The sequence below is a fragment of the Pezoporus flaviventris genome, unplaced genomic scaffold (assembly GCF_033815535.1).
Source record: "Pezoporus flaviventris isolate CSIRO_AGI_PZ_B2104156 unplaced genomic scaffold, CSIRO_AGI_Pfla_v1 ptg000031l, whole genome shotgun sequence".
Lineage (NCBI taxonomy): Eukaryota > Metazoa > Chordata > Aves > Psittaciformes > Psittacidae > Pezoporus > Pezoporus flaviventris.
The window spans coordinates 29,671,191-29,687,600 of NW_026892579.1; the positions used below are offsets into that span (position 1 = coordinate 29,671,191).

General features: G+C 44.2%; 1 protein-coding gene across 7 annotated transcripts in view; it reads left to right on the forward strand.

Annotated features, from left to right (window-relative positions):
- The window catches only part of DST (dystonin), a 296,486-nt gene that overhangs the window by 24,934 nt on the left and 255,142 nt on the right, over positions 1-16,410 (forward strand). For 4 of the 7 annotated variants that reach the window (XM_061460566.1, XM_061460567.1, XM_061460568.1 and 1 more), the window contains exon 4: positions 12,173-12,380. In XM_061460566.1, coding sequence (XP_061316550.1) covers positions 12,173-12,380 — 208 coding nt within the window. Of the gene's footprint in view, positions 1-12,172; positions 12,381-13,814; positions 13,941-16,410 lie in introns of those variants that run through there. The other 3 variants (XM_061460570.1, XM_061460571.1, XM_061460573.1) reach the window with 1 other exon arrangement.

Sequence of the window (16,410 nt, forward strand, 5' to 3'; positions counted from 1 at the left end):
AAACCCGCTGTTTGTTAAAACATAATGGTAACATTTAAAGAATTAGATATGGAATTTTAAATTGTCTTTTTAGCGATTTTTTTTTTCCTGTGGATGAGTTACTACAGCTATTTAGCATAGCGCAAAAGAAACAGTTATTTGCAGTAGTGCAAATAATTACTGATGACACATCTATGTAAAAATACATAGAGATAAGCATAGCAGTAACAGTGCAACTCCCCATACAGAGCACCTTAACTGACTTCACTGCTAGCTCTTATTTGGAGAATTAAGGTAATCTGAATTAATTGTGCCCTGTTTTGTCAGATTATGCTTGTTTTGAGTATATTTACTTAGGTTTACGCTTGTGTGGTTGAAAATAGCATTTTCTATACACAGTTTCAAAGCATCCTACACTTGCAGGCAAAGCCCTCTAACATAGGTTTTGTCTTGATAGGTAAGCTGATTCCATACAATTTTTGTCTGTATCAGTTTTTATTCCTGTGGGAAGTGCTTATTTACTGAAAATAGGATGAGAGCTTAAACCGGCCTGGCTATGTTTGATCTAAAGTGTTGAAAGAGAGTCAAAGTGCACCCTTGGTCCTTGGAGCTGAAGCTAAGTTGCTACTAAATTAGAATTGAATATTCCTCAACTGTTATATCAGAAAAATAGAGTTGTAAAGCCCTGGCTTGAAAAATGTCTAATAGCTTTTTTTCCCACTGTTATTTTGGCATGATTTGCATTAACTGGGGTTTTGTGTTCATTGTAAAATAATATTACATGTATGCAGTGCAGCGTCACTGGGAAATTATTTTTAGCTGTTTGGAATTTTTCCTTTTTAAATCCCAGTGACCCTTCTTAGGAAGTAATAACATAAACCCAAGCAGCCAAACTGTGCTAGCATGAAAACATATTTTATGCAAGTGATCATAAATAGTAATTCTGTATGGCAGTTGAAGGCAGAGTAAAAACAAATATTAATCAGCTCTGATTTTGTTACAGTGGTGGTGTTTGCTGAACTTAAAATGACCAGTAATTGTCTCACAGATGCATAGTAATTATAGAATCTAAATGCAGATGTTTCCTTTTCCTTCACTGCCACAGGAGTCACTCTTCAGATTTGTATTGTGTCACATCCTACTGTGGCACGTAAACAGTACATATTTATATAGCAAGGGACTCCCTTATCCATTTGTATTTATAGATAATGCTATACATGGGTGTTATGTTAAAAGAATAGTTTGGCAAAGGCAAGTATTCAAATGTAAGGAAGCTCTGGAATTGAGGTTACAGGTGCGGCTTTAATTCAGTCAATTATGCAAATGCGCTGTCATACAGAATTTAACTGTATGGTAGCGTGCGGGTTTTTCACAGGATGTACTCTGTATTCATCATAGGATGGAAGTGCTCTTAGGATGACTCTGATGTGTAGGAGTTCTGCTGCAGAAGTTGTAAAGCCTGTAAATGAATAAAACAAGATTGCAGGGAGAGGATCTCTCATTTCTTTAAAAAGCAGTGAGTGCTGCCTTGCAGATTGAAGGATGCGCACAAGGCCACTGTGAATGTGCTGAACAACTGGCTTAAAACATTTTTGTATTCCTGTTTCTAAGTTCCTGACTCAAAGCATGTAGTTGGGTTTATAAAAGTTCTCAAGCTGCTACTCACCACTGAGCTCCTTGTGTGCTGTGGTCTGAGAAGTACTGATATGCAATTCCAATAACTCATAAAATTGGATCCCTGACATCTCAATTTGACCTAGGTTACAAAATTGACTTCCTGGTTTCAGTTTGCACCCTGTGTAATGGGAAAGATCATTAGTATTTGTGAAACAGTCAGATACTACTGTAGTAATAAGCACCACAAACCAGCCTGTGAAACAGTAATTTGTTCTTCACACCAGCATTTAAATAGCATGAAGTAAATTAAGTTCTGGAGCTGCCCATTGAACACAAAGTGATGACAAAGGATGACAAAACAAAATGCTGAACAACTGTTTACAGAGTGAGTATCACTTAGCATTTGCACTAAATGAAAGCAAAATACTGGGGATGTAATAGTATACAATATTATCATTATGGCTGCATGATGATGTACAAACAAACAGGCTGAACTAAGGTTGCACAGTGAACCTTGAATCTTGGCTTTGGTAACGTTTTAGTGCTTTACTTTGCAACCTTAAGGAAAGCATTTTAACAAGAACTTTGTGTTTAATTTCCTAGTGTTGTTTAAAAAAAAAGTAAACTTTAAAACAAAGCTCCATTGTGTGGCTTATCAGTTTTTGACACTAGAACTACAAGACAGAAAATTCTGCTATTACATTTCAGTGACGCTATCTGTATTCCTCCATATGACTCAGTACCACAGAGGAAGAGGTATTCTATTCTAGAGGAACTCTCAGCTAATGGCCAGAGTTGGAGTGAAATTTCCATTTCCTACCAAGCTCCTGAGGGGGATGTGCTTTTGTGTGCTTATTCATCCCAAGCGTGGCTCTGTCTGCTGTCTCCTCCAGCCTGCTCCTGACCTGCCTCTGCCCCACCGCTGGCTCCATTATTCTTCCCACTCCTCACTCCTCTGATGGCCTTATCCTTTCTCCTCTTGCTTTGTCAGTCCTTATATCCTCCATGCCACAGCCTTGCACGACCCATCCCAGCCTCACCTGGTCAGTTATCTTGTTGCTCTGAGGCACTTGTTCAACCAGTCTCTTTGAATTCTCTGTCCCCCTGTGGCTTCTGGTTGCATACTCCCTAAGTACCTTCCTCGGCTCATGTCTCTCTTCTTAAAGACATTTTCCTCACACAGTTCCTACTCTCTTTATTCATCAGAGTACTTCATGCAAAGCCTTTTGCTGAGGCAATACCAGTTTCATGCCAGCATGTCATATCTTTAGCTCTCCCAGCATTGATGGTTGCTAGCCCCAGCAGTTACCTTACAATTCGTTTCTCCTCTAGTCTTTATCCACAGAGTCTGCTGCTTCCTTGAATACATTCCAGCTGCAGCTCCCATACTCTGCGAGACTCTGTGTTTGTCCCTCAGGCTGTTGGTGTTGGTCCTGGTGTATTTCTCCAGCCCTTTCCTCCAGTGCACCGGTTCCGGTGTTTGTCCTCTCTACATTCAAGCTTCTTCCTCTTGCTGGCTGAGCGAGTCACGGAGAGCATAAAAGAAAGTCTCCTGCCTGTCAGGTCTGGTGCCTGCCTTCCCCTGCTCTCCATGCTCTTGTCTGCACTGCTATTAGCCTGCAACCACAGCAGGTAACCAGCAGACAGAAAGATTAGTTTTGCCTCCATATCTCCAAGCTGGAAGGGTCCTGCTCAGCTCCTTGTTGGGGATGGTAGGTGTCCAGAGAGCAAAGGTAAGAGCTGCGAGGGTGGAATTCATTTGGTCAGTCTGTGGTGGCAGAGTATTGGTGCAGCAGCTGTAAGACCCTGGAGAGTCTTGAAAGGCTTTCTGTAGGGGGTGCCAATCTGCAGAGGTTGACCCCGAAGACATTTTAATTGATAAATTCAAACTTGTTTTAAAAAAAAAATAACAATCTGGTAAAATCATGTTGTTAGTCACCTGGGCCCTAGGAATAGTTAGATCAAACTATTTACCTTTGCAAAGAAGGATTGCTAGCAGATGAAGAGAGATTAAAAGTTGATTTGCTCTGCAAAACCAAGAAGGCTGAGAGGAGGTACCGTGCAGACTGTGAACACACCAGGGAAGCAAAAAAGTTATTCAGGAAAATGAATAATGCTGGTTGCAAGAAAACAAAAGACCAGGAATAAGTTTTGGGTGGCAACCAGAGGAGGAATACTTGTAACCAAGAGAGTAGTAGGTTCTGGAGCAGCTTTCTTGGCAGAGCAGTGAGATGAAACCCAGATTTTAAAAGGTTTACTTTGTACTTCCTGATGCCATATTTATGTCTCAAAGACTTATCACTCTGGCAAACGTAGACAGATTTTTAACGCAGATGGCAAAAAGCTTATGTCTAGCTTAAAGGACATTCATATTTGAAGTATCCATCCCAAAAGCTAGAGTCTTCTCAAAAAAAATCACTGGGGTATTTTTTTAGTGTTGACAAATAACTACTGGATGTTTTCATCATCGTGCTCTCAGGCGTCTCAGTCAGCCTTTGACTAATATTTTTCAAGAAAATTCAACCTTACCGATACTGGTACAAATTGCAGGGAATATTTTCAACCAAACACGATGAAAGACAACTTAAAATGGATTTTGTAAGAGAAAAGAATGTGATAATTATTAACAGTATTACTAGTGTTGTGTAATTATAATAACTGTGCTTTCAAATAGTTAAATGCTGATTGATTGCTGGATCAAGTCTTGAAACTTTGTTTTAAAACATGGGATTGAAACCGTTTGAAAAGAACAAATTAATGTTTCATTTTATAAGGAGGGAAACCTATCAGTCAGTTGTTACTAAAAGCAGAATATCAATACTACTGGTTTAGATGTACATTATGTCATTTAAAAAAAAGTTCTTAGTCCTCCTTTTATTTTTTTCTTGAAAACAATCTGTGCCTATCTGAGATTCAAAAGCTACTTAGAACTTCAGTTTGTTCCTTGCTGTCCAGCGTATTTTCATACTCTGATACACCTTTTATGGCAGGAATAATTTGGTTTGCTATTAAAACATACATAACATAATGCAATCTACAATGAGAGGTTTAGAAGGCTGAGGGAAGTATTTGAAGATATATGATTTCTTATTCCAGACTCTTCCCCTGTTACATGGTTGGCCTTGAAGGCATAGTAAGCAGATACCTCTGTGCTTTCCTCAAATCTTAGTTGTTTTGTCACATTATTCTCCTTTGTGTCTGGCAGACTGGGGGGATCTGAATGGATGCAAGATAGCTGCAATTAAAAAGTAATACAAAACTTATTTTTAGGTAATGGGAAGGAGTTTGTTTGTTTGTTTGTTATATACAGCAGTTATCTAAGGTAGATGCATTTCTTTTACAGAAATTATTCACAATTTTGAGATCATGAAATCCTGACATTTTAGGTATTAGTATTTATGAAGCATTAATTTTGAAACAAAGATAATTATAACTGAAGTAACACTTGTATGTTGCTGATGGTTTTAGCATTAAACTCAAATACCTGTTACCCATGCTGTAACTTCTCCCCAGATATTCAGAGCAGCTTTTCAAGAGCACTGATGGCTTGGGCACAACACAGCTAGTTTAAGCTGAATGTTACTTGGCCCCACTTACGTACAGTTCTTGGTTACACTGAATGAAGTATGCCTTGATTTTCAGTGTATTCATTTGAAAAACAAAAAACAACGAGCAGCTTTTCCTTGCAGAGCAACATACTTTCGATGCCTTATTTTGCTGTTACAATGGCTGTCTTCCTTGGTGGAAGCTGCTGAGATCCATGTACATTATCTCGACAGTATCTGATCCATCAGCTCATCTCACAGTTAGGGGGAGTTACAAATGTGCAGCATCTCTCAACTTTCTGCTCTTGAAAAAGATCACCCATAAATGAACAAAATTAAACAGAAACTCTACTTGTTGTAGCATAATATTCACTAATTTTTTTTTATAGCTACTAGAAGATGGTATCACTTCCACCAATAAGTACTTGAAATTTGATGAAATTTGACTTGAAATTGATACATGAACTACATGGTGGTTTCTGTTGCCTCCATTGCACATGTCTCATCCAGGGGCTGCTTCAATATTTTACCCAATTACTACTTAAAGCAGAATTTATAAGCAGTCATCGGAGCAGGGATCAGAATGAGGCACATGGTTCTCCCCAGAGAGAGCCTTGCGTGCTCTGATGCAGAGTGCTGTGTTCCCTCTTCCTCATTCCATACCAAGAAATCTTGAACTGTTATTTTTCTAAACCTGTACCACTTCCACAATTAGGAGGTTGTTGGCAGAATAGTCTCTAGGCTGGCTGATGGGAGATGAAGGTTTGTGCATAGGTTTCAAGCTTCTTAAGACAATAAGGACAAGGTAAACAGCTGCTTCACTTCTTTTAGGATTCAAGAGAAACCAGTGCTTTCAACTGTTATGAAAGGATGACTGAGGACCAATTTCAGGAGAAGGTTTGAGGGGTACCCTCTGTCTCTGAAGAATGAGATGCTGCATCATCCTGGATGACCAGGGTTTTTTTTGACTACTTAGTTCTTACCAAAACCTCAGTTTTACATCATGTCAGTTTTAGACTTGCAAGTAGATGGTTATCCAGTAAACACAGTTTTGATGTTATAAAACTGTATTGCAATAAGCAAGTACATATGTGGATCTACCCTCTATCCATTTTAATTTCATGTCCTCAAATAACCTATTTCTTTCATGAAAGTTGGTTATTTTAGAAGTGGAGGAATGGTAGAGATTGACCTACCTAGCATCCAGAAAAGATCCCATTTCCTTTTGAAAGCCTATGAAAGGATCAGCATTTCCTTGTATAAATACAATTATGGGCTCAAAATGCATGTGACAGAATAAACACTGAATGCTTATTTCCATCTTCTCATACCCTTAAAAAGAAAGAATGGAAAATCTCTCTATAGAGCAATAATTTGTCTTGATGTTTGAGAAGCCTACCAGTTCACAAAGGTAGTTTAACATAGGCTCAGACCCCGGATGCTCAGGAGTTCTGAATTTTGTGTATTTGCCTTCCAGCTTTCTGCATGTTACTTTATAAATGATTGGCACAGAAGCATAAAAAATATTTATTTAATATGGCTGTGTCTCCATGGGTGGATTTTTGGTGGTATTCTTTTTTATTTTTTAAACTTAGCATTGTTGGTTTTACATTGCGCTCATTTATACTTTCATTTGTGTGTCTGCTTCAGATTTTGACCGTTTCTGACAACATGCAGTCCCAAGGGACTTGCATAGCCTGATTACATATGTTGGATGTTTTGTATTCTGCATTGCATTATCATCTAATCAGGGTAAAGTGGTAAAGATTTACTAATGGGAACATTCAGTTGCCCTAGATTTTATCTGAAATTTATTAAGTTATTATACTTTAAAAGTTGATCCACTTTAATACCAGTCAATCTGGGATGTTAAAGGACAAAAATAGCCTGTTACAGTCAACTGGTATTCTAAAATATTCTAAATTAGGAGGAATCTTGTTGAAACACACTCAGCCCATAATTCAAACACTTAATTTCTGTTCGTATTTATCCACTGCCTACAATAAACATAATGAAAAGAAAATGTATTTCAGGAATTCTGAAATAGTTTAGTTCAAGTGAGATATAAATAACTCATAACTAAACTGAAAATTAAGTTTCAGGCAATGTTGACTTGTACATCTCAACAGCTTCAAAAAAAAAAGTGTGAAAGGACTCACTGCAGTGGAAAATCTTCTCAAAGATAAGATGTAAAAGTGCAAGATACTTCATTATATATATCATTAGATATGGCCAGCATAATCTCTGATGTGCCATAGAGTTGGGGAAGTTTTGCAATATGATGATAATTCAGTATCAGCCTCTCAGCAGCTTTTGCCAGCTGGACCGCTTGACCAAGTTTAAAACCTGACCTCTGCTAATGCTTTTGCTTCAAGGAATGACCGTGCAAAACCCACTGCTGTTCTTGAGGGCATCAGATCCTACACAGCAGTGGCTTATCTGATAACATGGTGTTGTGTGTTACCTTACATCTTTTTCCAGCTACACCATCTTCCACCTAGTTTCCACCTGATCTTCTGTGGTGCTGCACCAACGACAAACAGTCCTTCTTGCCCTCCTCGAAGGAAATTGTGCCTTGGTACTTGGCCAAATTCATCTCTTACAAGAAGTATAGTACATCTTTGAAATCATCCCCATTACTGGAAACCAGCTCGCTTTTACAGCACAGTAGCAAGTCCGTCCCTCAGGTGGCTCCTGCAAATCACCTGATTACAAAGAAAACTATAAATACTGGCAGAAATTAGTTTTGCTCTCCTAAATGCTTCTCCTGAGCACTTTGCCTCCCCGGATACAGCAGTGAGGACTCCGTGTGCAGTCTGCACCCCCCTGTGGTACTGCCAGTGAAATGATGCATTAAATTTAATCCTGTAATTTGAATGCAGAGTAAACTCTGCTTAGATTTGCTTATGTATGACCAACAGGCTTCAGTGCCCAAGCTGCTATATGCATAACTGCTTTGCAAATACAACACTTCCCACTGGCCAACAATAGGGTTACACATAAGTTTTTAGGCTAATGAGCAGAAGGAATGCATAATCAGAGGCATAGAATAAGCAGCTACAGCATCTGGGCTGTGGCCTTATGGGCCTTCAAGCTAAAAAAGGTCAAGCCCTCACCCTTTCCGAGCCCCAGAGCAGGCTAAGTAAGGATGTATTTGATCAATATTTTAGTGGATATAAAAGGCACTTCACTCATGTAACCCAAAAAAGCATTGGTATTATTAACAGTTATATTTTTCACTTGCACACAGCAGTGTGCTTTATAGAACAAGAACAGAAGTTACTTACATGTTCTGATTTTAACAGATTATAACCATTTCTTTTTTTTTCTCATGCTGCCCTAATTGGACAGGAGCCCTTTTTAGGATAGTACACATGTTCTGCATTATTTTGTATTTTTCGAACCCATTAATGTGCTGCTGTAATCATGGACTTACAGTTGGAAACAAACCATCCAGTGGGATGAGTGGTAAGCATGTGAAGAGTGGCTGCCCAAAAGGAGAACAATCACAGACTTGTTTTCAAAGCTGTTAATTTACTCAAGAGAAGTGGTTTTCAGTACGTTGTAAATGTCTCTGGAATAGCAAAGTTGAGATTCTTAAAAATACTTACTTTCTCATAGCTCTGCATACACATTACTCAGAAGCATCTCCACGCTGAATAAAAAAGTAGACTACAATTAAGTTAAAAGTTGACATTTCTTAGATGAGAGTTTGCTAGACTTTGCTCTTATGAAAAATTCCTTTCTGAACTTCCTACCCTGTTCTGAAAATGAGATAATGTGATTCCTGAAGAGTTAGTGAGCTAAAGTGGGGTTTGTTCATTCATTTATTATTGCATGCATTAAGTAAGGCAGAAGATCAACTTAGAAGAAGATGGTGAGTTGTAATACACACAGATGCCAAAGGTTGCTCTACCATTGCCTGTTCAGTCTGATTTCTCAAAAATACGGTAGTGGGGTCTCCTCACATAGCTTAACTTCAGTACTGTAGCACAGCTAAACAGGACAGTCTTCTTTTCCCTAAAATTGACATCTCAGTAGAGAGTATGGAGGATATGTTCAGATGGAACCATCACAAAACAATGCTTTCAGTTTCTAAGTGCAGGAGGAACTATACAAGTTGTTACTATAAAAAAAAAGAATGGGCTATTATGGCCTCTTTTGAGAAAAGGAAATCCTCCTGGTTAAAAAATGTAGTGTACTTGCAAAGATAAATCAGAGAGCTGAGAGATCTTTCTTCAAAGCCTCAATAATAACTGCTCTTGTGCTTTGTGCATACATATTCCAAGCTGCTACATAAATACTAACTTAATGCCATAGCATCCTCACAACATCATGTCTGGGCTCTTTCTAATTTTCATGTTACAGACTAGAAATGAAGATGATGAAGAAATTAGAAGGTAAAATCTGTCTCCATGGGTGTGATCTGAAGATATTGAGGGTTGCTGAGCAGGCAGTAGAAGATACAGGCCTAGAAGAGGATGTTCAGAGCTGGGATTAAAAGGAACACTTTCTCTTTCATGGCAAAAATCTGGAGCTAAGGATAGGCCACAAGAAACCTAATCCCTTACTAAGCACATCAGGGGACTTGTTAGCCCTACCTCATACAGCAAAGTGCCCTCTGTGCCCTGCAGCAAGCTGTGCACTTCCAGTTCCCGTCGGGAAGACACCTGTATGTGACCATGCTGCTTTTTGAGAGCTTACAGAGAGTTTTATCTTATTATATAAACTGGCAGCAAAATATTCCCGGCACTAGAACTAATTATGAAGGCAATCAGAGCTGGGATCAGACATCTCGTATTTCTGTTTTTCTGCACTTAGCTCTTGCTCTCTCCACATCACAATTCAGCAAATGAGAATTCATTTAATTGGTTTGATATATACATTCCCTCCCCCTCTCCCCTTTTGAACTTCAGCATGAAGTACTGTAGAAGGAGAAAAGAGGATTGGGATAGAAGTGAAGGAGGTCAGGAGGAACAACCACTAATAAGACATCCCCTCTAATTTAGTGGGTTATTTAACTATATGTTATTAGCAGCTTTACACATAGCAAAGAGTGCATCATGTTGTTACACTAAGGTATGCAGGCTTTGAGTTTTAAAATGGGTAAAATACCCCCACCGTAATGATAGTGATTCACTTGTCCACCTCATGTAAAAAGGTTCAGACAGCAACAATAAATTTTAAGTTTTATCAGATCTCAGTCACAGTACAAATTTCTTCTGTAAGTAGAGGTACATTTTAAACCCCTCAAAACCAACCAAACAAAAGGGCTATAAGAAAAGCCTAAGATAGCAGCTGTTTTAGCATAAAAAAGTCTGGAATCTAGATGGGCTGAATGAAGGCTGTCTCTGCCTAACAAAGCATACTACACCTCTCTAGGCTGAGAATAGGATATCCCTAAAAATTAACATCATACCTAGACCAGCACCAGGTTACACATTTAAAAGACTGTCACGATAGGTCCCACGTGAAGCCACAAATCAAACCCATCATTTCCTAGACGGGTTCCCTGGAGAAACCACAAATCTCTCTACTCAGAAATCCAGAATCATAGAATGGTTTGGGTTGGAAGGGGCTTTACAATATCATCTAGTTCCAACCTGCCATTAGACTAGGCTGCTCAAAGCCCCATCCAACCTGGCTTTGAACATTTCCAGGGGTGGGGTATCCACAACTTCTCTGAGCAACCTGTCTCACCACCCCCAGAGTAAGAAATTTCTTCCTTGTAGCTAATCTAAATCTCCCCTCTTTCAGTTTAAATCCATTCCCCTTTGTCCTGTCACTACAAGCCGTTGTGAAAAGTCCCTTGTAAAAAGCTTTCTTGTAGGCCCCCTTTAGGCACTGGAAGATGCTGTAAGGTCTCCCCTGAGCCTTCTCTTTTCCAGGCTGAACAAGCCGTTGTGAAAAGTCCCTTGTAAAAAGCTTTCTTGTAGGCCCCCTTTAGGCACTGGAAGATGCTGTAAGGTCTCCCCTGAGCCTTCTCTTTTCCAGGCTGAACAACCCCAAGTCTCTCAGCCTGTCTCCAGAGATGCTCCAGTTCTCTGAGCATCTTCATGGCCCCCCTCTGAACTCTCTCTAGAAAATGCAGGGAAACGGCACCTTGCCCCCCATCGCGGCCTGTCAGCCCGTGTATAACACCGTATCCTAAATCCTCAACATAAAGTGTTACTGTTCTGACGTCTCCGTTTCCCACTTTACTCTAAATAAGCAAGCTAGAAATGTCTGTAGCCTAATCCCTGCACTGCATCAGTGCTTGTTTACGTTTCTGGAAGCACTCCTTTCTGGGGGGGAGGGAGAGGGGAATTACTGGGAAGCCTGGAGATGGATATAGTCTATAAGACAGGATCGGGCGTTTGTTTGCCGAAGCTGCCTTGGCAAAGTGCGACCGAAAGCCGCCCGGTGTGCCCCGATACCCAAAGGGGCTTCCCTGAGCAATCATATCCCTCCCTCCCTCCCTGGCTATGCCTGGGAGCGCGGGTGGGGGGGGTCCGCCGGGGCTGCCCGGGCGGTAGCACAGCTCCTGCCGCCCGGCACGGGGTCCCGCGGGCCTGGGTCTTTCCCAGAGCCGGGTTTACACGACCTCTTTCAGTAACAGCTCGGTGACGACCGATCTTCCCCGTGTCCTGGCGGGGGAGCCAAACACTATGGATTTGCAGCCCGGAAGGTTGTTTTTTTTTCCTGGGTTGCTGCCGCCGCTTCTGGGTTTATTGTTGGGGCTCACTGGGAGGCTCATTCGCGAGCTGGTGGCCCGGCCGCGGGCCACGGCTGTGCTCGCACATCCCTCCAAATGCATTCCCACTAAAGACCGGCTGTTCTTTGGAGGACCGCCTCAGCGCTCCGCACACGCACCGCTTCTCCCTACACAAATTCACGGCGATGGTGAGCGGCGTCCCTCTCTCCTACCCTCCTTTTCCCGTGAGATGCTCTTCCACGCCACGCGGGGCGGGTACTCGCCGGTGCTACCCGGAGGCCCCTTGTCCCGAGCCGCTCCCCACGCAACACGTCTGTCTGTCTGTCTCCCCGTGCAGAGCTCCGGCAACGCGTCCTACCGATGCTCCATGTCGTCCTCCGCCGATTTCTCCGACGAGGAGGACTACAGCCAAAGGTCGGGGACGGTGTCGCCGGCGCCAGGAGACACGCTGCCCTGGAACCTGCCCAAACATGAGCGGTCCAAGCGGAAGATCCAGGGCGGCTCCGTGCTGGACCCCGCCGAGCGGGCCGTGCTGCGCATCGCCGGTAAGGCGCGGCCGGGGCTGGTGCGGTGGCGGGAAAGCAGACGGACCCCCAGTCCCTCTCCCGGGTGACCGCGGCCCCTCCGAGCGGTGACTAAGCTCTTCCCTGGGCCGCGTTTTCCGGCGGGGGGAACTGGTGCGTGTGGGAGAGTGCAGGTGCGCCCGTTCAACTTTCGGGAGAAAGGCATCGGCGGCGCGGGGATGCAGCCGCGGCCTTGGCCATCTCGTCCGCTGCCGGCACTTCGGCTGGGAGAACCGAGGGAGCTCCCCGCGGCCCCAGGTGGCCCCCTGGCGCCTGGCCGGACCGCCAGCAGTACGGAGAGCGGTCGCTGCCGCCCCCAGGGGCCAGGCGCTGGTCTTTGTCCGTGCGGAGCCGCGGCTGCGTTCGGATGGGGAGGGGAGCACGGGCACCGGGACGGAGCCGCCCGGCATGCCGGGGACAGTGGCACAGCGACAAATGCTGTCGAAAATAGGGCGGAGGTCTGCTTCTCCCCGGCGAGAGCTGGAAAGGGCCTGTTAATGAATCTGAGGAAGACGCGGCGGTCCTCCGTCCTCCCGGGCACCGCTACTCCTCCCTTTTCCCCTCTTTTGTATGTGCTTCCGTGGGTCCCTTCACGGGACTCTGATTCCCAGCGTAGTGCATCGTAAGGGCGCTACTAGGGGCAGTGGGGGACGCGGTGGCGGAAGGCGCTCTGCGCAGCCGAGTTCTCGCCAGCCGCAGAACGCAATCACAGGAGGGAGGATGCGGAGCCGGCTCGGCCCAGCACGCCCACCGCGGAGCTCGCCGCCGCCCTCCAGAGGCAGAGCGAGGGTGGGGGACCGGGGCCAGGGCAGGAGGGACCGCTCGGTGCGGACCCGGCGGCCGGGTCAGGGCCGGGAGGCGGCGGTGGGGCGCAGGCGCGATCGGGGGCTGGTGCGCGGCGGTGGCACCTGCGGCAGGGCCGGGACCCGCGCCCGGGACGCCCCGGTCGCACCCCCTCCCCGCCGCCGGCATAGCGGCACCTCCCGCACCGGGCAGTGCTGGGGCTGCCCACAGGGTCCCTGCCCTCGACCCCCCGTGCCGCAGGGCTCCGGTGCCCCCCGCCGCCCCCGTCTGTGCCGCGGTAGTCGCGTCCCCGCCCCGGCTGCCGCCACCCTTCTCATCGTGGGGGAGGCCGGGGCAGAAACACTGGGCTGGGCGGTGCCGCAGGAGGTGCATCGGCGATGGGGACGGCGATGGGGACGGCGATGGGGACGGGGCTGGTCCGCTGCGGCGGGGAGGCGGCAGTCGCCACCGGGCTGGGGCCGCCCCGCTGCGCTCTCCGAGGGGCGGCTACCGAAACCCGAGCGTCCAGCGGGGGCGTTTCCTCGGCGGCCGATAGCGCCCTCCTCCCCGCCCGCCTCCCGCTAGCCCTGAGTGTTCTCTTGTGCTGTCCCCCAGGCTCCGGGTTGCCTGGAGCCACGCTGGGCAGCGGGTAGGGTGAGCCCCCGGCCATGGCTGGCTATCTCTCACCCGGCGCGTATTTCTACGCTGAGGAGCAGGAGTACTTGCAAGCCTACGAAGATGTCTTGGAGAGATACAAAGGTAGGGCAGCCCTCTCCACAGCGCGGCTGCCGCACCCGGCCAGGCTGCTGGTAGCCCCGCAGGCTACAGCGCGGCGGGGACAGGTGCGGTGTCCCCGCCATGAGGGGACGGGGATGGCCCCAGGTCCCGGCGGGCGGAACGGACGTCAGCGGGCGGTGGCTCTTCTGTCGTAAGCGAAAATACCGTCCCTGGGGCTCCGGAGGGCGAGACGCGCAATCCCGTGCTTAGAAGTCTTTTTTTTTCCCCAGTGAAATGCGGGCACGGTGATACAAGTCTCGGTGTGCATTTGCATTTAAAGCCTTTGCGTATTTTGACCTTTTTATTTTGGTTTTTCTTTGTGGGCAGGCAGAGCATGAGCATAGATCGTGTGGCTTTTCATCAGAAAATGAGGAAAAAGGCGTTTGTCACAGCAAAGATGCATACAGCTAAATTTATCTTGCTGGAAATGTAAATGACATGGCTAGAAATGTACCAAGAGATGGTTCGGGAGATGTGATTCGTTACTGTTCGCAGTACATTTGCTAATATTAAATCTGAAAATGCTCATCAGAAGTGTTGTGGGTCTGATTTTAATTCAAGTGTGAAAGGGATGGAGTTAACTATTCCGATGGAGTCTTCATCCCAGAAATAGTTTTTACGGCATGTCACAGCATATGCTGACATTTGCAGTGCCGAGTCCTTTTGTAATGTTTGGGAAAGAGGTTAGATTTTTATATCTGGAATTTTTCAGCTGTTTGTTTCCAGTCAGTTCTAAAGAATTTGGTTAAATGGTTTCCCCTGATGGGAATGGGAGTGGCATAGTTGAAGACAGCTTGATTTGAAGGTACCAATAGCTGATTGTATTTAATCCAGGTTGTTAGTGGTACTAGTTTGAAAATTAAACCCTCTAACAGATGGTTATTTTGACATGAGAACTTGTTAGGTCGGAGTCTACTTTATACCTGTGTCACTTGTGATTTCATGTGTCATTAATAGTGTTGATTAATGACTCCTTTGTGTCTGCTGCCCATTGTGTCAATGCAGCTATGGAGCATGTGCACTATTTTTGGACTGAAATGCATTAGTTCATTTCAGTTGAGAAAAAAATTATGGTTTGTAATAGATCCGTTTCAGAAGCACATCTTTATTCCATTCTCTCCTGTTAAGTCAATTTATATGTAGCTGAACTAATTTTTGCAAAATTTTAATGGAAGTAGACTGTGTGAGTATATGATATTGTGGTGGTAACATTGGTCCATTCACATGCTATTTTCGGTGACAGCCAAATCCTGAAATGATTTGGAAGGATCCAGTTTCTGTTGTCATAGGTCTTAGTGTCATATTTAGTATGCTTTGTTTTGCTGCTCAGTGTATACTGTATTCAGACATTGGGAGCAAAGGTAAAGATTTGGAGTTGGTTTAATTAAGATATATTGGAAACCTGGAAAACACATTTTTAAAAATGTGTTTCTAAGACAGTCATGATTTCCCATCCGAGTCCCAGTAGAATGACTTCACTACAGCAATTGTTGTTCTGATGACTTGCTATGGGAGCTGATCTAATCAGAAAAGAATTGCTACAATATAGGCTTTGAAGAGGGAGTGCCTTTTCTCTGGATTTGCCTGTTTTGTAAACACTGCTTTAAGTCAAATGCAAACCACGCTGATTTTATACATTTTTAAAATAAGCTCCAGTCCATAATTTTAATTCAATATCCCCCCCCCCTTTTTTTTACAATTTGTAGAATGCTGTTGTATTCATTTAGGGCATTATCAGGGTGCCAAATTATCTATACCACAGCTGTTAAGTACTGTAACTAGCAGAGTCAGCTGTACAGAATACACTGCCTGTCTTGAAAGGCTGGGGATCGTATGATACCGCACCAGTAAGACGTTTTGGCAGATTGATTTAAGAAGAGAAAAAAATCAGCCCTTTTAAAATGTAGAAAAATGAAAATTTATTTCTTGCCCATTTCCGCAGCCAAAGTAGGCTGTGAATCTTGACGACCGTGCAATTCCAAGTACCTTGTTGCTTTAACAGCTGAAACCAGGGTATTTGTATGTCTCCAAATTCTGTCTGCTGACTCTGTTTGTGGCTGTGACAGTACATAATTAGGCAACTGTTTGCTAAATCTGAGATGGCACAAAAGAGCTGTTTGCTATGGGAGGAGAGTGGTGGTTTCTGATTCCTGGTCAGCTCAGTTGCTGGCTGTCATGGTGTTTTTTCTTGATTCATATAGTAATTTGTTGGCAGTACTTCTAAAGCAGTTTGGTGGAGGAAGAAAAAGTCATGTTATCTCGGATGATTGAGAAATCATGTTGAATCAAGCTACTTATTCACAGGGGAAAAAAATGGTTCTTTGTTCGTAGCACCTTGAAGAATTCAAAGGCAAAGCCTTTATTGTGATAGTGGTGGTAAAATGTCTACTATATTTTATCTGAAATGTTTGATGTGTTTCACATCTTGTTTGCAACTGAATAGGAAGGTGAG